Source organism: Melopsittacus undulatus, chromosome 1 (genome assembly GCF_012275295.1).
Source record: "Melopsittacus undulatus isolate bMelUnd1 chromosome 1, bMelUnd1.mat.Z, whole genome shotgun sequence".
NCBI classification, from domain to species: Eukaryota; Metazoa; Chordata; class Aves; order Psittaciformes; family Psittaculidae; genus Melopsittacus; species Melopsittacus undulatus.
The window spans coordinates 22,226,604-22,252,405 of NC_047527.1; the positions used below are offsets into that span (position 1 = coordinate 22,226,604).

The 25,802-nt window shown below is 34.7% G+C and overlaps 1 protein-coding gene across 1 annotated transcript in view; it reads right to left on the minus strand.

Annotated features, from left to right (window-relative positions):
* Positions 1-25,802, minus strand: part of VPS13B (vacuolar protein sorting 13 homolog B) — a 449,503-nt gene that overhangs the window by 158,443 nt on the left and 265,258 nt on the right. Inside the window, exons 31-32 of the mRNA XM_034068500.1 lie at positions 9,261-9,464; positions 505-631 (exon numbers count right to left, since the gene is read on the minus strand). Of these exons, the coding sequence (XP_033924391.1) occupies positions 505-631; positions 9,261-9,464 (331 nt within the window). The remainder of the gene's footprint in view (positions 1-504; positions 632-9,260; positions 9,465-25,802) is intronic.

The following is a 25,802-nucleotide window of genomic DNA, read 5'->3' on the forward strand; positions in this document are numbered from 1 at the left end:
GTAATGGTGATTGCTAAATCTGGAGTACCGTGAAGTGTCCACAGTAATGGCTGGGAGTAGATGCTCGGTGGGCTTGAAAATCTTGCTAAAGAAACTCAACTCAACTTTCTTCTTCTAGATACTGTACAGATTTCTTTTTCAGGCTTCTTTGAAAATACACTGAATACAATGTTTTGTAATATCACCTCTTCTCAACACCTTTCCGTCACAAATCTGTTAAAAAATACTGCTGGAAATCATTAAAGGATTCCCATTTTTTGATTTGCAAACAAGCTTACCTACCTCTAGACAGGCTGCCTTGAATATCAAGTGCTATACACAAATTCTTTCTCCAGCAGAGAATGGACATTTCATCTAGTTACTAAAACCCTTACCCCTCTCCCTGTTTCCAGGGTGATCACTGTATTTGAAAACACACTGGGACACTGCAAATGGTAGAATAGTAAAATTAAGATTATCAACATATTAAAAGTTATGCTTTTTCCGTTCACGCTTTGTACTAACCTCCTGGTGTAAATTCTCTGCAGCATCAATTTTTGTAAATATAATTGCAGGAGCTGCTGTTATTCGAACTGTAAAATCTGTTAGAATTGGAGTCAAAATCGCTCTCCTTTCCTGATGCCGCCTTATGCTAATAAAACAAACAAATAAAAGATGAAATTACAATATATATTGTTGAGGAGGAAAAGCTTCTTATATTCTTCTTTACATTAGCATAGGTACAAAACTTCTTCAACACCAGTTTGGCACTTGATTGCTCAACATGCATTAAATATCATCTTCATTATAAATCATGTTAATTTCCATCTTGCAGGCAGACTTCTACCTTCATTTCACAGAAAAAGTATGTCTAAATATTTGACTCTTCAACACATCTCCAGGCAGACAAGTTTGACACTGTTTCTTCTACTGTTTAATGAACTATACGTAATCATTTGCACAAAGATACAAACTTTATTATTGGCATTTTTCAAACTTGCCCATGCATGCCCTTCATTTCATAAAAAGCTGTCCTGAAGCCTGTGCAATATTCGAATTTACGGTATTCAAAGTCTGTGGTAAAAATATTCTGCACGCAACAACATAACTGACACAAAAATCAAAGACATGAAATACTAAACTAGCAAATCCCATGAAACTCAGGGGTTCACACATTAAATTTCTAGTAACTATTGCCCACAATGCTTAAAATGCCTTGAAAATTGAGACATGTCAGTCATCTTCAATGCTTCTGTCATTGTTTTTTCTTTGTTGATACCTTTCAATCTAAATATCACCATCTGCTTGCCAATAATATTCATGCATTAAACTTGATAATTACATTTGTTTTCCAGCTGGGTGTTTGGCTTTGGTTTGGTTTTTTTTCTTTCTCTTTCTCTTTTTTCCTTTTAACCAAATGCTAAGCCTAGAGGCACAACTCTGTTATAGATGGATCACTAATAGCTTATGACAACACATTCCAAATAGCCAGAATCTTCTGGGTCAGGTCAAATAAACTATTGCCACAAAATGCCATCTGAGAGCCTCTGATCAGGGAAAAAAAAATAATGTAATGAGATCAAGATGGTGTTCAGCCCTAAAAGAGGATACAGTTCAAATTCCTGGGAGAACCCTTCTATCAAAATAGATAATTCTTTTCAGCTAACATCATTTATGGCAATGCTAAATATCTGCATTTCACCAAGGAGAACTCTAAAAAAACACTAAGAAGTTTTAGTCCATGGTATGTTTCCCTATGCTTACATAATAGAAAGTTATCAACTGTGAAACAATGCGAGCTAAAATTATACACTAAATTATGCAGATATCTATCATGGTATAAAAGAAAAGACCAAACTACACTGCTGTATAGAAGAAGAAAATGTATCTATGCAGAATTCTTCAAATATATCTACATGTCAGTTAGGTACCCCTGTATTTCCTTTTATCTCTCTATCGCCAGTAGTGGACACATGGTGGTTTGGACATCAGCATAAATCGCACAAGAGAGCCAGGTGCACATACTGTGCAATTAGACAATTAGTCTTTACCAACTTCTAGATTTATCCTTGTTAATGTCATTAAACAATATGGTTGTATGCCTGTCTATGCAGAAATCTCTGGACTGCATATGGAATAGGTAATTAAATCTCTTGATTAAGACTGGTATTGATACACACGGTCTAGTAAAGGTAATGGTTCTCAAATTTATTCTGGTGAAAAGTAAACAATCTCAAATGATGATGGTTTGTAGGCCAAAAGTTAGGCCAAAAATAAATCCAATAGGTATCATAATGTGACTGTAATTCTGTCAACTTCTTAAAATTCAAAATCCATAGATGACAATTTACTGCTTAGACTATTTTGATGCTTTGAATTCTAATAACAATTTGCATAAGTGTCTTTAAAACAGGTAGAAAGGATGGTAATCTGTAAGGAATACGAACTATCAGACGTGGATAGGCCTGAAGCCTTTTCAATTCATTACGGGCAACAGCATACAGAAGTTAACAGCAGATGCTATAGGGCACAGAGCTAGTAATTACTGAGCACAAGTCTAATAAACTTGTGCTTCAAATGACCTTCACAAACACTTCCGGCAGGCTGCAAGCTACTGTATGTAGTATGCAGCATGCTTAAGAGCAAGCCAATTACTGAGTTTGAGAAACCTATCATCTTGTATTAAAAGCTTTACCTTTTTGGTCAGCTGTAGTTCTGCTGATCTTTAACAATGTTTTTTAAAGCAAGATTAGTCCAATTAGATCCCCAAATTAAAAAAGCAGAGCCATCAGTGGCTAGTGTACACCTTCAACTGAGAAAATGGTCTTAGATTTTGCAAGTTCTACAAATGTTTCTCTCCCTGCCATCACCTTTAGTTTAAATTTAAACCAGATGGCTTTCTATCCAATTCCTATTTCCCTTTTTCAATCGGATGAGAAAGAAATGCTTTTGTTTCTGAGGAAAATGAAAGAACTAAGTAGTAGAACTATTTTATGAAAGAACACACAACTATACATTAGAAAACATCTACTTGAAGGGGCATAAAAATGCTAGTAAGTATGATTGTAATATACAAAACAGAGTTACAGTAGCAAGTTATTCGTTGAACCCCTAATGCACAATTAGCTCTGTTCAATCATTGTTTAAATTATTTTTAAACTCATATGTATTCTCATTTCTTAATTTTCAAATGTTTCTAGTAGATACTCAGTACAGTGAACATTAAGGCACATTTTCTGTAATACAGACTGCTTGCTGATTATTTTCTTTTTTATAAACCTATGTGGTATCCCTGTCCTGCTACCATATTTCTAGTTGGTGAATTTGAAGTTCAGCCAAATCAAGTATTAGCAAAATAATTGTAAGTACAAACAGAAGGCAAACAGAGCACAGTAAATAATGAATGGGGAGGATATGAGAAAGAGCACAAAAGGAACAAAGAAACAAATTCCACTTTGAATTATTAAGTCTTCCACACTGCACCTAAGTGCACCATTAACTTAACACAGGTGTACACCACATGAGCTTATGAAAAAACTTGATTGTGAAGAGCGTAATGATGGCTCTATGTCTGCAGCACATTCATTCCATGGTTCATTTATGCATCTGTTATATATTTGTCTTGGAAAAAAAAGAAAAAGCCAGTACTTTTAGAGATGTTAAAGCAGTTGATCATCTATACTTAAAAGTACAGCACATTTGAAAGACCATATGCTAACACAAAGCAACAAGGCAGCAAAGCAGTTGTGCTCAGGCCTGGAAGTGCCTTTTACTCAGTGCTGAATTTGGGCTATATCTGCATGATCACATGAACTCTGGTTATGGAGCACAGATCCACACTATAAAAGCATGGGACAAAAATGGTCTTTGTCCTCAAAAGCTGAAAATTTAAGTATAAGAAAAAATATGCTCACATGCAGGGAACTACAAGGGAACCACTAACAGCACCATATAATAATATCTGTACAGTGGCAAATTGAAAGCTGTCTTATGAGTTTTTATATTACAGTATAGTAGACATTAATTTCTTGGAAGGATTTGGAAGAAGACATTGCAATAACTTTGGGAATGTTCACAGAAAATGCTTTTATAACATACAGGTTAGCCTAGGTGTAAGCAAGAAAGTGATTCTCCTAAAATTAAATGCGGCAGCCCTGGTAACTGGTATGATGAGGTCTTATGAGCAGTGAGCACAGATGTGTCAAAATAAATGTGAGAAGCCACGTAAAGGGAAATTGATAGATACAGGAGTCCGGAAATACCTTGAAAGCAAAGACATATGTAATAATTAATATGACCAAAAATGTTGTGGAAAGAAGAGAGGAAAAAAGTGAGTAAGAGAATCTTGTAATCAAAGCAACAACATTTGATTACATCAAATCAAATCATCAGCATTTGATTACATCCTCTCAGATGCACATTGAAGTTATATGAGCAGGAAGTACTGCCAAAAAAATGATGTTGCACTAATTAAGAGATGTGATGATGTGAGACTGGATAAGCTGTGAAAATACACATGAAGGACTATAACTTGGCCTTCTTATGTGGAAAAAACATAATCAAAACAAACAGGAAACACTGGCCAGTAAAAGCTGAACATAACCTAGATGTTAATACCTTACTGAATCTAGAGTTTAAGCCCTTATATACTTAAAAAATACACAAGCCAGGAAGCAACTCCTACATTCAATTAACGAATGACCATCAGTAGCTCATTTATGCCATGTAAGTTTACCGTCTACAGAGAGATACATCCTCACAAAGAATTTTGCAACTTAGAAAGGTAAACCCCCCAAGTATTAGTGTGGAATAGGCCACAAAATCAAATGGTTCTCTAGTAGCGTGAGGCATACAAAACTAAAGATGTTATGTTGGTTAGCATGCTAACTTAGAACTCTGACTTGCAGGTTTCCCATGTAGTTGCATAAATCAGTCCATCACTGACTCACAAATGTACTAGGATATCTAACTACTAGTAACACCATCATGCCTTAAACCTTCAGCTCCCAGTGGGCAAAATAGTTCACATCATTTCAGCTCTCTGAAGTGTTGCAAAGACACATCGTGGGACACTGAAACATAGCATCATTGTGAGGACTATCTAATGAGCAAAATTAGACAATGAACAAACATACAACATCTGTCTTTACAGAATGGGTATTGTTATATAATTATGGCTCAGTAAAACCAATTTTCATCTTATTAAAAATGCCACGCAACGTTTCTTTGCTGTGGAGTAACAAAATAACATATTCCATCTTAATGAGTAAGGCTTTGTACAATATGAACACACCACGACTTCAGTAACAATAGGTACAAGAATTAAAATACGGAAGTGTATATAAATGTATTATTATATAAATGCATTATATTCTAAAAGATTCACAGAGAATGGCCATATTTCCTACAAATGGATCTACAGATCACTTTTATCTGGTCTTTCTTATTAGAACTTCACAAGCTGCACTTCAACTTTCCAAAAAGCATGAAAATGAAAACTATTCTAAGAAAAATCTGTAGGAAACCTTTGTGAGGATCCTTGTAAAGCGAGAACGGTATTTTGTTCAGTTTTGTACAACAGATCATTGGCTCCCTGACATACTCAATGAGAGTCGCAGAGAGCTGTTCCAGATGGTGGCATGCCAAGGATAAAACTGTAACGCAGTATATTGCCACACTCAATTCATTACCACACAGAGAAATAATGCTTTTAAGCTCAATTAATTTTTTTTTTTTAAATAGAGTTTATTCAGGCTGCAGGAAGCAGAAGTTGCTGCTGGGAGCTGTAGAAGGATTGTTCAGGGACGGGGGCGAGGCCTCAAGAGAGGATATATTTCTTTATTTCCTTCAGGGCTGTTGTTTTTCCATTGAGAGGAGGGAGAGGGAGGAGGAGGTCTGCAAGCTGAAAAAGCAGTTTTCAATCAAGAAAACTTCTTTTGGTTAAGTACTCCCAGTTCCCCACATGCTGTTTGGTAAAGGGAATAAATGTGGACAGGTTTCATTTGTACATAACCTTATTAGAGCTGTCTGACTGTTTCCAGTATTCTTTTTATATATTACACCATTAGGGAGCTTTTTATAACATCTACAGAGAAGTATAAACATTTCATAATGGAAAGAGTTATGATTCCCTCATAGTACGTACACCATTTGGACTTTTTTTTCTAGGAGACAGCACCCACCCTACCAGAGTGCTCCAGTGTCCCCATTCTTCTTGAGGTGACCTGCAGGGGCAGAGGAGGCATCACACCAGCAATTCACAATAGCCCCCTCCATGAAGAATTTTACATTAAAAGCATTAAAATATTCAACATTTAGTCTCAAAGTAGGACTCCTTGCTTTCCAAATTGCAATGCAAAAGTAAAAAAAAGTTCAAACCCATGAGATATTAAGTACTAGAAACACTGAACTCTGAAAAATTAGTGGGAAAATGTGAAGGCTTGACTTCCTGTGTAAAGATTGTTAAAGCATTTAAATGATAAATAATGTCACAAGCTTTCACATCTGTCCATATATCCATAGACATTATATTTAGAATTATTTGGTTTTCATGCAAATTTTTAAAACAAGTCCAAATTTCAAGCCAGGAAGCTAAATTACAATATAGCTTTTTCACAATTTTTAGAACTTCAATAAAAAAAATTAAAAAAAATAAACTAATACTTTTAGGAATAGAAATAGTTTTCTGTAAAGTAACTGTATGAAATACATGGATATAGGCTGGATTCCATACTGCACCACACAGCACCTAAGAATTAAAAAATTAATGAAGCAGATCTCAAAAAAGAATTTTAAACCCCAGTGAACCTAATAAACCATAACACTGGGCCTAAACCATAAGTAAAACCAAATAGAAATATATTAAAACCAAACAAAGAAATTAACCCTAAAATAACTGAGTAAAAATAATTCATTATGTTCCAGGTTAAACATGTCCAAGGAACTTAAAGAATTAAAAAAGAAAACGGTATCACAAATAGGTGAAAGAATAAAGCTTCTGTGGCAGCTGCAGGAAATCTTAAGAAACTTCATCCTGGAAACACTAAGCACGATGTAAAACACCATCCAGCCACCCTCTTGGTGTATGCTGGAAATATCTCAGTGGATGGCAGAGTTCAATGTAGGTTCTTCCAGTTCTCAGCACACCACTTCCACAGATCATAAAATAAACCCAGATGCAGCAAAACTGACTGCCAACTACAAGGCAAAAATGCAAACATCCTGAAAAAGAACTGTCGTAAATGTGTAAAATTTTAAGCCAAAAGGATGAGAAAACACTCATAGTTTCTCTTTAAACAATTTCAAACTGGAATTAAAATACTGTATTGCATACCACAAAGGCAAAGCTAATTACAACTGAGAGAGATTAAAACCCAAGTAGAAGATTCATTCAAAAGCAATTTCAAAGGAAACATACTTGTTTGTCAAATATATTCTAATAAAAGTTTATTTTGGACATTTACTGAAGAAAAGAAGAATGTACAAGCATTTATAACAACAAAAAAAAAAAGAAAACTCATTATCTGCAATAGCTGTTTCCCTTATCTTAATATCTGTTCAGGGATCCCACTAAATTTCCTATTCAAATCTATTAACCACAAAGCTCAGACCAAAGTGTGCTGGCAATATGATTTCGGTCACCAATGGGAAGGAAAAGGAAAGACAATTCCTCAGTGGCTGGTTTTCTCAGTTAGCTCAACTATCTCCTTGGGAGATTAATGTTATCTTTTAAGAAATGCCAGTGGCTCTACACTGTTCTGTGAGAAAGAAATTAATGGGAAACCTGCCCAACATTGAGGCCCAACTAGAAAGTCATACGTATTTTTTCCAAGACTGAGAATTTAAAAGAAAAATTGTCCATCGAATTACATTAGCTAAAAAAGGAAATAAATCATTAAAAGACAGGAAAGAAACAGGTGATCTCGTAAATTAAAAACAGATACCATTACTCTGTTTAAATTTTTATCTGTACTCCTGTCACTCTTTGTGGTTTTATCATTATTTTGGTTAGATCTGCTTTTCCTGCTCTCTGTTTTTCACTGATAAAGCAGAATTCATTCCTGATCTCATCTTTTTCCTGCATGCGCCCCTCCAGAGTGAGCTTATTTGCTCTCTTGGTCATTCATAAAAACAGCACTTACAAAGCTCAGTCTGCCTGCCATCCTCAGGTAGCTTCTTCTGCTACAGCTTGCCACACTTTCAGAAAAATCTCTGAGTCCTCACATCTCCCACTTTTCTTTGAAAATTAAACAAGCAATAGTTCAATTTTTGTCTTTCCTTATGATTCTGCCTGTTTTTCTGTATCACTTTTAGGAACACATCCCTCAATTCAATTACCTTAAGAACCATGAAATTATGTACGCATTTCATAAAATAGTATTGGTTTTGTATGAATTAGTTCTATGAAGGTCTTTTAAATGAAAATGTATAAATGTGTGGGCAGACATCTTCTAGCAGAAATGCTTCTAAATCCACAAAATTGTTTTTGAAAGCTTGCTCTTGGCTGTCAGACATTGTTCCAGTGAGGTTAAAGAGAGAACTTCAGCTACTACAGTCTATAAAAAATAGTTTCAAAGAACCTGTATGAATTTTTAAGTATAAAAAAAATATACTAAAATGAAAGAAAAAAAATCAAAATTTCACAAATATGAAATTCAAGTTTTAAATTGGTTATTTAAAAACATTAAAATTTAAAATACTGTGCAAGTGTATTTTAATGCTTTATCTTTCAATCCTGTTTAGACAGAGGGTGGGGCTTTGTATGCACATGTCATACAACACACAATAAGGGAGACTCAATTGAAATGTCTCATTCTCAAAACTCATTTGGCTTTAGTTGCAGAAGTGTAAAAACCAGTTCAGAACCAATGGTAAAAGTTCAACTTTATCCTCCTCTAACTTAGAAATCTCTACGCTGGTTTCCTCAAGCTTTGTAAAAATACAAACAAAATAAGTTTAAAAAAAAAACCCCAAACAAATCCAAAACCTCCCGTTGCTTGTAGACTGAGAGGCTGAAGTCTCAGCCCCTGAGATTACTTTTATGGATGTATAGTAAGCCACTCAGCGCTTATAATGGAAACAAATAACAACTAGACAGTGACTGAAGTGTAACAATAATAGTAATGTGCATTGCAAATGTAGAATACAAAACTCCATGGAAATGTGTTTGTAACGTACAACGAAACCAATACAGAATTATTTGATTCAGATATGCTGCAAATGGTATCTGCAGTGTTTGTGCTGTGTAATTCTAGAAAAGAATAAATTAAAAAACTTCTTACCTGCTGGCCATGTTCCATTCAAGTGCTGGATTTTGAGAATTTCTTTCACTCTCTGTCAAAACCCCTCCTTTTCCATTTTCCTTCTCTGGTTTCAACTGATTCCAATGAGCAGTACCAATGTTTATAGATTGAAGATCTATTTGGTACTGTCTGTCTTCAACCTCTGATCCAGGGTCTCGCAGTATTCCTAGATTCAGTGCTTTCCTGTAATACCAAAGGGGGGGGGGGGGAAATTTAAAAAAGGGGAAAAAAATCAGTAGCAAAGGTCAAAATCAGACCAATCAGATACACATTAAGATGCAAAACTAAGAAAGGTAAGGCATCAATTTTGCCATTCTTGATTACAAATAAGCATTATTTTAAGCCCAGATCTTCAGAAGTATCCAGCTGCCTCTTTCCTATGGAATTTGGTGGGAATATGCAAATAAATACATTTCAAAATTTAGCCAGAGCCACCAAAAATATGACTTCAACCCACCTAATTTACTGCACTTTCAACCAGGTTCATATGAGCAGCCTTAAGGGGAAGCAAGATTAATTCATATCTGTTGAATAGATAGAGGATGTCACACTCAATTCATCAAACAGAACAGCAACGTTCCAGTATCACAAACAAATTTATTATGAGACAATTGTTGCACTATTCAAATTTATTAAAGAATAAAAATTAAAAAGAACATTCCAAGATGATGGACCTTTTTAACGTGGAATTTCAGTACAGCTCTTTGTTATTAAAATATTTACAAGTGAGGAAAAACCATTTATGAGTGAACCACATTACATACTTGTAATCCACATTATTTGTGGATTCTTCTAAATTCTACTAGATGAGATTTTACGAAATAGTCCGATCCTGAGCTGAGCTTGGGAAATAGTTATGTTCAACTTGAACAAAACATTCAAGAGCTACTGAATGAGTGGAAGCCGGCGAGACCATTTGGTTTTACCAGTACCAGAGGTGTCTCCTACTACCGTTTGTCTTTTGCTAATAAGCACTAGTAAATTTCCCAAAAAATTATACTGCCTTTTCTATTCTGGGAACAATACAGCTTTATGTGCACTGCTCACTTGATATTATAATAAAAATACACAATTGAACCAGTCACTGTTATTTAAAACAAGGGAATAAGGGTATCTGAGTTATTACTTGCTTTGAATCTCTGATCATATCAAATTTCAGTCTATTTTTATTGATTCCATACATCTCAGTGAAGTGTAAGCTTCTTATTTGCAGATGCCATCCAATCTACTGTTCCGCTTTAGGTTGTTGTCTTATGCCAGAATAGTTACTTGGTATATAACTGCTGTCTCCACAGAGAATTTAATAATTCTGCAGTTTGGTTAATTATCGATGCTAACAAGCAAACAATAAATAAGGTTTAAAGCAGCACATCTCAACCTATGATGCATGCACTGCATATGATCTAAAAGTGCAAGTATGTAATCAATTTCAAGGTGCAATCCCAACGCTGCCCAAATCCTCAACATGGCTGAAACTGCTAATACCACTGTATCATCACTAATGGAGTATGCTAGCAATTAAGAAAATTCAGTAATTACTCGTATCTACCCACAGAGTCATGTGAATGGCAAGAAAGCCATTTTGATCACATAATTCCTGGTGAGGCAGTATGCTGGCATTGTTCAGTTAGCTTCCTTAAATGCTTAGCAGAAATACACTGAAAATCTGTTATGTCAGTAGTGCTATTTCAAAATTAAATGTGGTTTCTTAAAACTCAAGAATGTGTTTGTCAACTTTCCACATAGAGAGATCTAACCACAACTGTGTTGTTTATTATTCTTTCTAGGCATTATTTCATCAATTTGAATGCAATTCTTTAAACAACAAAACAAAACACACAAAAAAGCCCCACAGATTATTGTATGACACAGTGACTACATATTTTTTCTAATACAAGTAAATAGTATGGGGTTTTTTTAAATATTACTGAAAATAAAGAAAAAATTACTTATTTTATTAAATCTATGAAGTATGTAATGATATGAAAATATGTAATGCAATGAAGTATGACAAACGTAATGAAGTATGTAATGTAATGAAATGAAGTACTTAAAATACAGAGACTAATTTCACCTGCACAATGAATGCTTCTCTCCTGTATTTGAGCACAAAGAATACTTTCCATTTGTTTTTTTATAAGCTGTTTAATAACATACATTAACCTGCACCTAGCACTATATTCCTGAGGCTTGCTCAGCACAACCACAAACTTGTGAAACAAATTCTTAGAGCAAAAAGTGGCTGTAAGCGCCAACCTGATTCTCATCATTGGGACACTGGCTTTCTGCCCATCATAAATTTACTTTTTTAAATATAAATCACAATGAAGTCAGTCTTTGACACACATATCTAGATGCAGCAAAATACACAAAGGTACTATTCAGACACAAGGTACTAGTGTATTGCATTGCTGATATAAGGTTTATCTGTCCATTGGAGCTTTTCTTATTCAATCCAATCAATTCTGTAGAAGCTCAAGGACTGGCTGTTCGTACTGATTTGGGTATCCCAGCCTAACACTTTCCCACTAGTATAAAACCTGCATTTTCATGTTTTCTCTTTCATTCTCTTCTTCCCTCTCTACTATGAATGATCTCCTGTATACAATATAAAACTCTTCCCCCGATCTTTTAGATATATCATTGAAACCCCAGCAAAAACTTCTGTTTCTAGAGATTACCACTTTCAAGATACACATTTTACGCATATGTGGAAAATAAGAGGATTAGTTACTAACGCCTCGATGTTTCAACTAATCCAATGATTGCTTTCATGAAGTACATCCAGCCAGTTTCATACAAGGATCAAAATTTCTTTTCCCAAAGAAATTATATACATACAGTCTTTTACAGTAACACTAATTTCTGGTTTTCCATATCAACTATTTTCCTAAGTATGCCCCCAATTTATTAGTTGTATAATTCCTAGGAGGTTGAAAGTAAGTCAAACCACAACAGAATTGGCCTAATCTTAAGCATACATGCTGTGTAGGAAATCTTCAGCTTTAAAAATCCTTGTGGCAAATGAAACCAGGGAAACAGAGTAAGCCAAATTCATAACTTTTCTACCCCTAGTATAAACACTGTTTTACAGCTGAAATGTACTGTAGGGGGTATGATTTCAATTGCTTGGTTATGATTTCAATTGCTTCCTCCTTCTGTAAGTAACTTCACTAGCCCATCTGAACCATTTAGCAGGTGATGTAGAACACAACAGTTCTTTTGGCTAAGTACTTTGTGTCCTTTATTTGACCAGTTTTATCAACTGCAACTACTGAGTCATACAGATATTTACTTTTACCCAAAATAATTTTTAAAAGGTCTGATTTTCACTGAGCTATTATAATGCAAGAGAAAACAAATTTGGTTTTGAACACAGAGAAGAAGAAATCTGGAGAACTGAATTTAATGGTTTGTGCCTACTTTGCACATGTATTTGATACTGTCTCAAAAGGAACAGAAAATGTTGTCTTCATCAGAACTTGAGGTGACAAATCTAACTGGATGCACGGACAACTAGAAGAGTTAAATCTGTCAGGTCTTCACATATTGTGCACAAGAAGGTTTGAGACAAGGGCAGACCTCCTGGGGGCCTGCAGGACTGTTTCCCTTTCTGTAAGGCTAGAACATGACAAAGGAAAATAGGTGTGGCAGATTTCATTCCTATTCTCTCTAAACTCGCTTATTATGTGACTAAGCAGCAAAATCAACTTTTTCAACAGTTTACTCATAAATATTGTGGGCACAAAGCCAAAATGATGTTGTGAATATGATTAATTGCATAGAAAACATTTTGAGACCATCTGATATGCAGTGCTATAAGAATGTAAATACATAAAAACACGCATAAAAATTAACTACTGCAATTTTCTATCAAGATACAATTCTTATTTTGCAACCTAGTAGGTACATATTCAGAGTTAAAAATAACAACACCCTCCTGCACCCATTAATTGCAGTGCTGGTGCCAGGTGGGTGTTACTATAATTCCATTTGCTACCCATTTAGGAAGGTCAGATTTTAGTGAACTGGACTACACCAAGGTCAGGATTGGTAGCACTACATTGATCATATAAAAGCTACTAAACACATGAAAGGAATCACAGCAGATCACACATCAAACATTTTGGCCGTATGCTTCCTTCCTCTAGTCCTACGGGCAGGAAATGCTCTACATATCCTGTGAGGTGACCAGATATTTAAAAGTAGCCCCTTGCTCCAAAGGCTTTGGTACAGTAACTGCCTGCAAAGAAGCTGAAGAACTTTGGCAGCACGTTTGTTTTCCAGAATTGTATCTGGAAGACAGTATGAATGATCCCTATGATGATAAGGTATGCTATGGTAAACTATAAAGTAATTTCAGTCTCCCTCTTTCGAAAAAAAAAAAACATAAAATGAAACAAAGCTGAAGTTTGCAGCTGCGTATGTAGATGTCATCTGTTTAATTACTTTTGTAATTTTATTGTTTAAATTCCTCAGCAAAAATAACAGCATGAGCAAGTCTGAACTTTCAAAGATCAGTTTTTCATTTTTATACTGTTCAATGTTTAGACAGTTTGAGAAATATCATTATAGCTTTGAAGCATTCAATAAAATTCAGGGAGCATAGTATAAATATACAGTTGACAGACTGTATAAATGGTAAGTATGCACAATTCCAAAGGAAGGTCTGTATGATATTTTTGGATGCCAAATGCGTCTAGAAATAACAAGTGGAGTTTCCTTAAACAGAGTCAGTGAGAAGAGAGCTTGAAGAGCTTAAGTGGGTGGAGTGGAAATCTGGGGTGAGAGTTAGCAAAAAAGCCAAAATAAAATATAACCATAATCTTTAATGCTTTAGTTTCATGGTAGAAATAATTTTATCTCAAAATTTTATGCTGTTCCGCAATGAAAGATTTCTTCTTTTGATTTTTCAAATATTTCATGTGTACTTGGTTTACAACAGAGCTAAGGTAAATAATGTGATTTTTCCCATTGCTTTCATCCTGTATTTTACTTTGTTTTAATTGATCTACCAGTTTAGTGGTACAATACCTCAGTCTTTTCAGATGTTGTATAAATTCATCTGGAAATACTGAGGTAGAGTTTCACTGAACAGTCTTCATATTTGATGCATGGACTTTCTTTCAATGGTGTGGTACAATCCGGTAGAATGGCACAAGCTAGAAGACATGCTGTCCACAGTGTGTTTGATAAGCTGACATGGGACAGGATTTCTTGTTGCTGTTGTGTCAGTATATCAAACTCATACTTGGACATCAGTCAAATTCTATACAAAGCAGAACAGAAATAAATACCAGCTTTCCCTTTAAATTAAACAATATGTACTGATGCATATTTTCAGGATGTGTGTACTTGTAATAGATGATGTTTATAGCATAGATAATACAACAAGAAACTACTCTAAAATATGAATGCTTAACTTTCCAAGCCAATTTACTGGGAAAGTTAATTTAATCTTACTTTAAGTAAGTCTAATTTAATCTTTTGCACCAATTAAATCAGCTTCTCAAGATGTATTTTCCACTTGAATTTTCTTTTTTCAGAATTACTGTATTAATAATGGCAAGATGGAACCATTTTTAAAACACTGTATATGATATTTTAAAATATATCAATAACAAGGTCTTTTAAAATTACCTCTAATTCTTCCTTTCTGAAGTCCTTGCACTGCTTTTTCCATTTAAATATCACTGGGAAACTGCCCTAGTAGGAAACTCCGTCTATATTCATTATTAAATATATTACCTTTCATGTCAAAACCAGTATTTTGTCTTCCTTAAAGCCCCATTATACTATTATTAATGGCATTTCCAAATTCAGTTTGAATCCATACCTAACAAGACATTGAAGGAGAGTTTACTTCTAAACACTTTTGAAGAGGGGAAAAAAAGGAAAGACAAAATATGTAAATAAATTTCTTAGCTTATTCTCAGTGATTCTTAGGACTGCAAAAACAGAAATTATTCTTGTCTATAATGAAATAAGAGGTAAACTAAGTAATGTATTTCACATTTTCTCCAGAGAACTTTAGGAAAGGAAGTAAAAAACAAGCGACTGCTTGATTACCCAATTCAGATTATAAATTTCCTGTCAGAACTTGAGAAATCCAGACTTGCCCGAATGCTGAATTTTTTTCATGATAGAACAATATTTTCACAGACTTTCATTCTTTTCCTACTTTCCTCCTAGTTCAAGTTGCAAATCAACTGATTTCTCAAGATACTGATGCATATGTGAAAGTCAACTTTGTTTGGTAATTGTCACAGCTCCTCTTCAGAGGCTTGTCTGCACAATAATAGCATCTACCATATTGTATTTTGAGACAAAGAACTTCCAAACTCGCAGTCCTCCCAGTCCTTTCTCATTTTAAAAGATATTACAGCTCCCTAAAATTAATTTTCCTGAAAATGCATCTTGAATATTTTTGTACCTGTAAGTCTGAATTACAGTTTTGAGTTCACATGTCTGCAGGCAGAATCTCTTGCTACACAGACAGAAGCTAAGAAACAGGCAAGATCTGTTACACAGAAAATGATTCTTCCACTTTTGAGTTCAGCTGTTTCTAGAAGAAAGTTACTACCAACTACATATTATTAAGCATTCCCAGTTTGCTTAGTGTAAATACAAGCACACTCATTTTAACTCTTTGTCGTGGTTTAAGCCCAGGTCATAAATCAGAACCATGCAGTCTACTCCCCCCACTTTCTTCCCCCCTCCCCACTCCCGGAGGGACAGGAAGGAGGATTGAAAGAATGTAACTCCCACAGGTTGAGATAAGAACAGTCCAGTAACTAAGGTATAACACAAATCACTGCTGCTACCACCAATAATAATAATGATAAAGGAAATAACAAGGGAAGAGAATACAGTATCACCCGCCAACCAATAATTCCCAGACCGACCAAGCAGTGAACTTGCCCTTCCAGGTAACTGCCCCCTGTTTTATATCCTGGACATGACGTGCTGTCGTATGGAATACCTCTTTGGTTAGTTTAGGTCAAGTGTCCTGTCTCTGCTTCCTCCTGGCTTCCCCTCCTCCCTGACAGAGCATGAAGTTCACAAAGTCCTTGGTAAGACTAAACATTTGAACAGTAAGTAAAAACATCGGTGTTATCAGCACTGTTCCCAGGCCAAAGCTCAAAACCACAGTGCTGTACCAGCTACTAAGAAGGAATAAAAATGACTGCTACTGGTGAAACCAGGTCATTCTTAAAGGAATGAAGGGGTGAAAAGCAATTGTTCAAGCTGGTCCTTCTTTTCATAAAATATTACAACTTGAACAATCAAGTTGGTGTTACTAAAATACAGCACAAAATGCAGTTTTTCTGGCAGGTTACCTCCTTCTTTTGCTTAGAGAATTGTTCTCGAACATAAAAAAGTACAGAGTGCCCTCACACTCCCTTTTCTTGCATTGTTCTTTACTGGATTTTTATAGGTTTCTTGTCGACTGACTGACAATCAGATGAAGCATAGTACCCAAGCCTTCCAGCTTCCTTACAATCTGTTACAGTTTTTTCTTCTCAAAAAAAGCTTAGAAACATTAATCTCTTCCCTTATGAAAGTAAAATATCCTCCTGAACAAACCAGTTCCCCACCACTATTTTCCAGTTTGTGCTGGCATCACAGGAGGATGAAAGCAGAGGAAGAAAGTGCTCCACTACAGTATACTTTGTGGTGATTATAGTATACCTTTTGATGGTATTTCACCAGTTCTTTTAGGGACTTAAGGTAAAGCTGTTAGGTATGTTATTACTAGAGACTTCATCTTCTCCTTACTATATCCTTTCTCAAAAACTCTGTGAGTCACACCTAGAAATCAAGAACATTCTCCTTGACTTACAACCATTAGAGAACGCTTTCAAGAACTAACAACTTTGACAATGGGTGAAAACTTCCACAGAGAAATCTAGGAAGGCTTTCTACAAGAAGCAAGAGACTAAAGCCATTGACGAGTATTCTGCACATCACTGAAAGGGCTATTTTTTTTTTCCAAACTTCTTTAATAAATTTCATGAAACATGCAGAAGACATGGAAGGATGCAGCAGAACTTCAAGAGAGATCTGCTTGAAAGCTCAGTTTACAAAGAAATCCTGATGCATATATTCTCATCTTAAAGTCTATAACAAAGCTATGACTACAAGCCACAAATTTTGAGTCCCATCCTTACAGTTTTAAGCCCACTAATTCCTTCGTATTATTAAATGCAGTTACTGCAACTTAAATTTACAAATAATTATTTCAGATTGAACTGACTGTATCTTTTAGCTTCTTCTATAAGGAAAAATAAACTGATAGCTTTTGTTTTAGAAGCATTCTATACTGCTAAATCTTAAATTGTAATACCAGTATATTGAACTTTGTGAAAGTATACTTCTACGTGTGCACAGATACACCACTTTAAAGGGGTTATTTCTGTAAAGGCTTCTTAACATATTTAGAATATGCTTTAAAAGATGAAGAACATAACAAATGAAACCTTTTAGGAAACTGACCTTAAAACTCATTGTTAGGACAAAAAGTATAAAAGACATAAAAATGTTGGGAGAACCAGAAAGAACAAGTAAAGGACATGAAAAAATAGGCAGAGATTAAACTCAAGAGGATTCTCACTCATTTTAAACTGTTGCTCAGGTAACTTTTAGTGGCAGGAGACAATGTATCCTTAGAAACCTACATTGTGCCATAGGAAGCCATAAAATACACCATTGCTTTTGTAAACATTAAAGACTTCACACTAAATTGGATAAAGCCTACTATTCAGCATGTAAACAGAGCTTGTTAGAGATGCTTTTTAACAGAGGTTTTAAGTCATCTTTACTTACAGGGCAATACCTGGCAAGAGTCATCCTCATAAACTCAAAATATCCCTGTGTATTCACACTGACCATGAAAACTACAAATTCCAATCTCAAGGAGTTCAACCTACTCCATGAGGTACCCAAAACATAGAAACAGAACTGGTTATGAAGAAAACTCAAGAGTGTTGCTTTCTGCCTGGAGCTAAACAAAAATATGCAAGGACACTACACAGATACTAACACACACACAAATACCCAGCTCATCACGCTGCCCATTTGGGAAACAGCAAATTCTATCATCTGTGGTTAGTTTGATTCCAGTTTACTAAAGTTCCTTAAATTTTTTAATGAGCTGCAATGTGTAATGCATACAATATGTAGGTTTTAAAAGTTATTTTTAGAAAGCAACTTGTACACTTGTTGTTACATAATCTATTAGGCATTTTTTGATTATGTCAAGAACACGGAAAATCAACCACTGTCTGAAGAACAAAGGGTATTGAAAGAAAGTCTGAACCAACACATGTCAGAGAATTGCATCCCTCTGAATTTTTCCTGAATATATATGCACACATATCCAAACTTAACTTGAGAAACATAACTACTTCAGATTTGCTTTGCAGGTGGATTTGCTAATCTGCAAGCTTCTTCCTGTTTCTTGAAAAATTGTGACACAGAAAAATTAAATGATACTGTTCAATAGTCAGATAACTTTGGTTATCAGGAAGAGTTCAAATCTGTTCCGTCCCTGTCCTGCATTTACAGGATGTATCTATGTATAGATACTCCTACATTCTATTTGTACCACCTCCACATTTGATTATTCTTCATTTCAGGAAAACATAGATTATCACACTAGAAAATGGAGTATCTGTCATTTATGCCAACCATTGACATTGAAACATCATCTCTATGGAGATGCTGATACTATCTCTGTATTTTATTACTGTCAACATGCACTTTTGTTTGCTATTAACACACCACTGTTAGCCATTGCCTTCTCACAGGAAAAAAAAACCCTAAAACCAAAAAGCATCAGAGGGCATGAAAAATATCTTTAGAGGCTGAAAAATACTACATATAACTTTGTATCCTACAGCTAAGAAACACCATAAGAATATGAACCAGTCAAAAAAAAAAATAGTACTGATGGATTCAGACCTTTAAGGAAAAAAAAATGGCTTCTGAAACTCAACATAAATACTGCACATAACATTTTAATCTGGTTTTAATCTGTTTCCTTTTTTTTTTTTTTACTGCAGCATAATTAGCTGGAGCAATTATGCTGCTGTAAATAATGGGTGATATATAGTGTGCACAGTGATAGCTTAAACACAAGAAACATTAAGCGTGACTTCTGACTGTACCTAAGGTGGCTGAACACTAAGCTACCTTGAAAAATTACTAAGGGCAAGGACTCATACTCACTTAAGCAACACAATTTAATTTGTTCAGGATAACAGTAACAAGGACTTAATTTTGCCATGGGAATTTTGAATAGTATCCCATACAGAAATATGCCCAAATAACATGTAACTATTCTATATATTTCTGATAATCCTTTTTGTTAAATAATTGAAAAATTAATTAGGAATACTCAAAACATTAAATGGCAAAGAGACACTGGCACACAGTTTTGCAAAAGAAAGAAATCTTCTATCCAAAAAGTAGTTTAAGAACTGTGGTATGAATTTGTCATAGATAAAACCCTGTGAGGGACATCAGAGAACCCACAAGTATTTATGGAATGAACCACAATCTGTATACAGAAGTTAACAAATGTCTCATTACAAATGGGATATTGTTTTCCCAGTAACAGAAGCACACAACTTGCATTATATTTACCTTGAGATCCTGTTATAGTAAAAAATGCTACAAAGTAAAAACATCTGCTTTGTATATTACTGGAAAATGTTTTTCAACAAACAAAACATTTGATGAAACCAAATCTAATAAAAATTATATTTACTCACAAACAGTTAAGAAGAAAACTGCATAGAATAATAAGTTTTTTAAAGCTTTACCGGTTATTTTAGGAGAAATTTCTTATCACAGCCAAGACTTTTTGATGTTAATTTTTATTATTAGGAACATTCATTACTAAAAAGTAAACTTGATACGTAGATTCAATCATTTATTTTAAGTATCAGCAAACGAAACCCTAAGAAGAAACTATTAGGAGTTTGTGTAAAGTAAATGAACAATACTTAAGTAACCTGTATAGGGGAAGCACTCCAACTCTTAAAATGACATTAATTCCTAAGGGTTAACTAATTATTTTCTTCCACATTAACAGAAAGCGAAAGACCTCCCCTCATTCCTTGTTCCTCCCACTGATGCGCAGACTATAAAGCTACTTGGTTAGAGAAAAAGAAAGATTAAAGGGAGGTAACGTGAAAGAAGAAATGTAAAAACTTCAATAATGTTGCTTTATAATATAAAACATACAACAGAACTCACATTAAAAAATAACTCCAGTTTTCAGATTACCTTTTATTTTCCAGTTTTACATCTTACCTGAAATATTTTTCATTGCATTCATGTTGCTCAGTACGTAAACTGCGCAATGTATCCTGGGATTTTTAAATGGTATTTAATGTCTTTGTCTCTGTGCTTTTCCTTACCTTTTTAAACTGTTACACTCTGCTTAATAATGTTAATGCTGAATCTGAGAATTTTATTAAAGTCCTTAGTTCACAGTGTCAGATTCTGTACTGTGTTTCAAAAGCCCAAAGCATGATGGCATATTAAGTTGATTCAAATCCAGGCTGTTTCAATACTACCTTTTTGCTGGGGCTAATTCTTGTGTACCTATACAATAAACAAGCTCAGGGCAATGACCTGACTAAAAAAAATTACCTGATGCTCCAAAATTTTTCAGCTCTTTGCGCTCCCTCAGCAAGCGCAATATACACAAGTACTACCAGCAACACCATGGAGCTGCACAGAGAAGGTCTTAGAACAGCTTGAGTTTAGCTTTGTAACCTAGATGCCACCTTTACAGCTCAAGGAACACAGTGGCTAAAGTAACATTAAAAAATCAACATTTACATCCACACCACCCTGGGCTGACACAAGGAAACCGGGGGTCATGGTTTATTCCTTCAGCCCCTTCACTGGGCACAGCCAGTCTACACATCACTTGCTTTGGTAAAAAACGGTGAGCTGACTTCTCTAACTCAAGGAGCTCTTAAAACATCTGACATGTCTTCTCTCCATGAATTTTGATTTTTGAATCTTGATTTACCACGGTAAATCAAGAATTAATTTTAGGGAAAATTAACAGGTTCAAAAATATTTTCAAATGGGAGGGAGGACCTTTATTAAAGTTCAGGGAAGCAAAATAGTTACACAACCTGATTTCAATGAAGGTGGTGTGTTTCGGTGCTGGTTGAGGAGAAAGAGACATGAGATTTCTGAGGCGTTTGTTTTAAATGTGCAAAAGTTTATGAAACAAAAAAGAGAAGAAAAGACTCCTTCTAGGGAGAAGATAACAAGAACTGCAATAACCTTAAGGTCTGAATAAAAACCCCTATGCATAACAACAATTCATCATCCAAAGATTAGAAAACATTAAGGCAAGTAGTTAAAAACAGTGAGCATTTCAATATGTAAAAAGATAACAGAACAGAAATGAAAAGTTTTAAATGTTGAAAGCTAATTAAAAAAAACAAATTTTGTTGATTTGCTTGTTTTTAATTTTCTTCCCTATAATAGGAAGTAGGCTTCATCACAGCCAGAATTGCCTTTGTTTAAAGAAATAGAAAAAACTACGTTAAACAGCACCCCAACTCAGTACAAAGGAAGTCCTAATCTCTCCTTCACTCAGTCACCAAAAACATTTCAAACAGATTTTTGAAATCAACAGATTTCAAAACCGAAGCTGTATAAACTCACATGTCAAGTTCCATATATACCACTCAGCAAATGCTAATTAACTGTGTTAAACCAGTATTTGAAACTGCAAAGAATATCAGAAGACCAAGGAGACTCTGAGTTCAGGCTGTTGTGTATCTTTAACTTAGCTTAGACTTTGCAGAACATACGGTAGTTAAGATCACCCCCAGCTGAGAAACCTTTTTATAGAACAAAGTATAGCACACTACCACAACAGAGTAAGCAGTGCCCTTGTGAAAGTTTTACTTTACAACTGCTATTTACTTCTGACCTTAAGCTGTTAAATGATGGCATCTTTATTAAACAAAGACATGGAGTACATGCTACAATAAATCATACAAAATATAGTATTGAACACTTTGTAGCCTCTGTTTTTGAAGTGATGCTTCTTTCATGCTCCTCTCCGAAGTTCACAGCTGAACTGATCAACCTGAGAATTTCAAGACCTGAACACACAGGCCAGTTTAAAAGCAGGCTAAAAACTTATTTCCAATTTAGTTTTAAATCATACGTGTTTAGAATGAACCATACCTGAATAATGAAACAATCATAACCACCCTGTAAGCTCAAAAGCTTTACCAGAAAAACTGTGTCTGCCCTGAGCACTGAGATCTTCACCATACTTCAGCTCCGTCACCTCTTTGCAAATGGTCTAGAATGAGGCAAACAGCCAAAACAAGGCCTGAACATGAGGTTATCATCATCATATTCACCCACTGAAGAGTGAGTGCAAGGCACTCCTAGCTAGCTAGGCACTGATCTGGAACTGGTACATGCGGCCAGGGAAGACTTCTGCATTGTACTGCACTGCTAAAGGACAGGCACCTCCACAAGGTGGGGTTATCCTCACCTTGCCTTGCTACTTGGAGTCCCTCCCAAACACATAAGCAAGTTCCCATGAACTTCCAGGTCAAATGTGAAGGAATCTGAGAGATCTATGAAGCTGCACTTCAAAATCTCTGCCCAACTCTAGAGCAGGACTCTTGGGCACACATAAACACATCTGTGAATATCCATAAAAACTAATTTCATTCCTCCTCACTTCTCCTCACCAAGGGCTGAGATGCTGTTAAGGTAAGGAACACAGTTGTGCAAATAACTCAGCCAAGTCAGAAGCAGTGTGCCAACTGAAAGGAAGAACTTCACAGATAGAATGCATATTAAGTTCCCAAACCAAAATTGAAAATATATCATTAAGGAGGGATGCTACTTTTATTATTAAAATTATTTTTTAAACACATGCATTGTTTGAAAGTTACTAGACTTCAAAAAATAACTTCGACAATTTTACATACTTGAACTTTGCTCTGTTAGAATGAATTATAATTCCTTTATTATTGCCATTTACTTTTCTTCCTGACCTATTTAGTATTTTTCCTGACAAGTTTAATAAGGTTTCAAAAAGAGCTGCCTTGGTTAACAAACAAATGGATGCTTAAAATGACACAGTATTGCCAGTAGTTTTTGATAGGAATGTTTCTATAAAACGTATTTCAATTTGCTTAAGGAACTACATGAAGAAATGAAAAATTATTGTAAGAATCAGATTCAGTGCTCAGTGAAAGGAAAAAATAAAAAGCGGGTATGCATACTGAGCACACAGTGATTAAACTGAAGAATTAAAGAAAAAAGTTGCAGAAATGCTTATTATGAAATTTATTTTATTTTGACTGTCATAGTCTGAGAAATGTATTTCAAATATATGCATTTAGGCAAATTTGTTATATATTATTTCAGATTCCAGTAAAATTGACAATTATAGAAATTCCAAGTAAAAGTAAGATTGATAGTTAAAGCTGAGCATTTTAAAAGTTGAATTCTGAATATAAATTTAGCTTTAAATTGCTTTTGGTATTTGGTAATTAACAAGCTACATTTCTGAAACTAAATGGGCAGTTCCAGCTGTTATTTTACAATTAGTTTCCACTGAGGGTTTTAAATTAATAACTGCTGCTATAGCTTCAAACATGCCAATGTTAATTAGGAATGGTGTTTCCATGTAATGCTATCCATATAGATGAATATTTTACTGGGCGAAAGCTTTAAGCAGACTTTTATTCCCCCCCTCTGCTAAAGACAGACAAAGAGAAAAATGTAAGGCAGGAAAAGAGTTCTTCCAAGCCCTATTCCAGAGAGAGGTATAGCTTACTTACAGAAGATAAAGATGACATTCTTAAGATCATTATGCTTAAAAGCCAATGGGTTCAGGTACAACAGCAAAGGGCAATATTTAGAACTTGCTATTTCATATGAGTATTTTGATTTAAAGCCCAATTCAACAATTAATAAAGCTAAAGATTATTAAACAAAAAAAATAAATGCAAAAAAACAAAATGCAAAATCCAAATTAAATGTAGAGAGAATCCTGTTAAAAACAAACAAACAAAAAGATGACGTATCTTGAGGACTAAAACCCCTATCCTGGTCTAAAATCAGAAAAAACAGAAAATAAATTACAGGATTAAGTTTAAAATAGTCACTGTTACAATTTTTTTTGCCTAAACACAGTAAGAACCGAACATGGTGCCAGTGTGACCCTGTTTCACACTTCCATGCTGTAAGACAAAAACCTCTCCTTGAAATACTAACATTTTTTTCCTATGTAATAGGAGAACCTCTGCAGTTTATCCATTTTGAAGTTAAAGAAGAAATTGCAATAGAGATTTTATAATGCATTGTAACTTTTACTTTTTCCAATTTCTTGTGGTACATATGCACATTTTAATAAGCTGATTCGCTGATTATCTTTGTTGCCATTACCCAAGGAAAAATAAAGAAACTCAACTCAGCATTAGCTAATTCCTTTTTTACCTACCAAATAAGCTTCAATGAAGCATGGAAAATAAGTTTTATTATAACTTTTATAAAATAACCAACTCTTCAAAGGAAATTATTCATATTAAGTCCATATTCTGGGAAACATTTAGTTATCCTAATACTAAAACTTCTATGCAAAAAAGATTATTTTTTTAGCTGTTAATTGACTTGAAAAGGAAAACATCAAAAATAACCTCTTTGCTCTTACTACAGTTACAGAAAATCCAGGCTTTTTGTAACAATAATTTGAAAGTACAGTTGTCTGAATATAAACACGTGCACAGCAATTTAATACTGTACAAAAAAAACATTTCTGATGAGAAGATGCTTATAGATGTGGGTGCTGCTGAAAAGTTTTGAAAAGCATTTGATTTTCTAAACCACATTTGAAAGAAAAAACAGATTTCCACACAGACTGTTGGCTATGTATATGCTTCTTGCAGAAATGCCTTCCATCATTCTTTCCTTTCCCTCACTATCAGCACATACACACAAGATTGTTTATTACTCCTTTTTTCACTGAAGGATTTTTGCTAATTAATTCTGGGCATTACATGATTATTACAAGCATGTTCTAGATAAAGGTCCTTAAAATAAAGATAAATAGCATTGTTTTGTTATTTGTAAACGTTTGAGAGTTAAACAGTAAACTACAAAAAATAAAACCACAGTAGATTAGATAGATTTATAATAAGAAAGACTTGTATGGATTAAAAGTTTTATGAAAGAACAAATAATTTACAACTACCCTTTAATGATTAAACTCTTTGCCATGTAATTCTTTTTGGGGGGATGAAGGGTTGGGGAGATGGAGGGTGGTGGTGGTGTTTAAAGAATTTCCATTTACATTCATAAATTGAAAACAGTCTAAGGACAGCTTTATGCTTTGATCTATGAAAGATCTACACATGAAAATGACCATGGAACATTCAGACCTGGGCTATTAAGCTTTGATGTATGACATGAATGAAATCCTTGGATCTCAAAAATGATGAATCCAGAGCA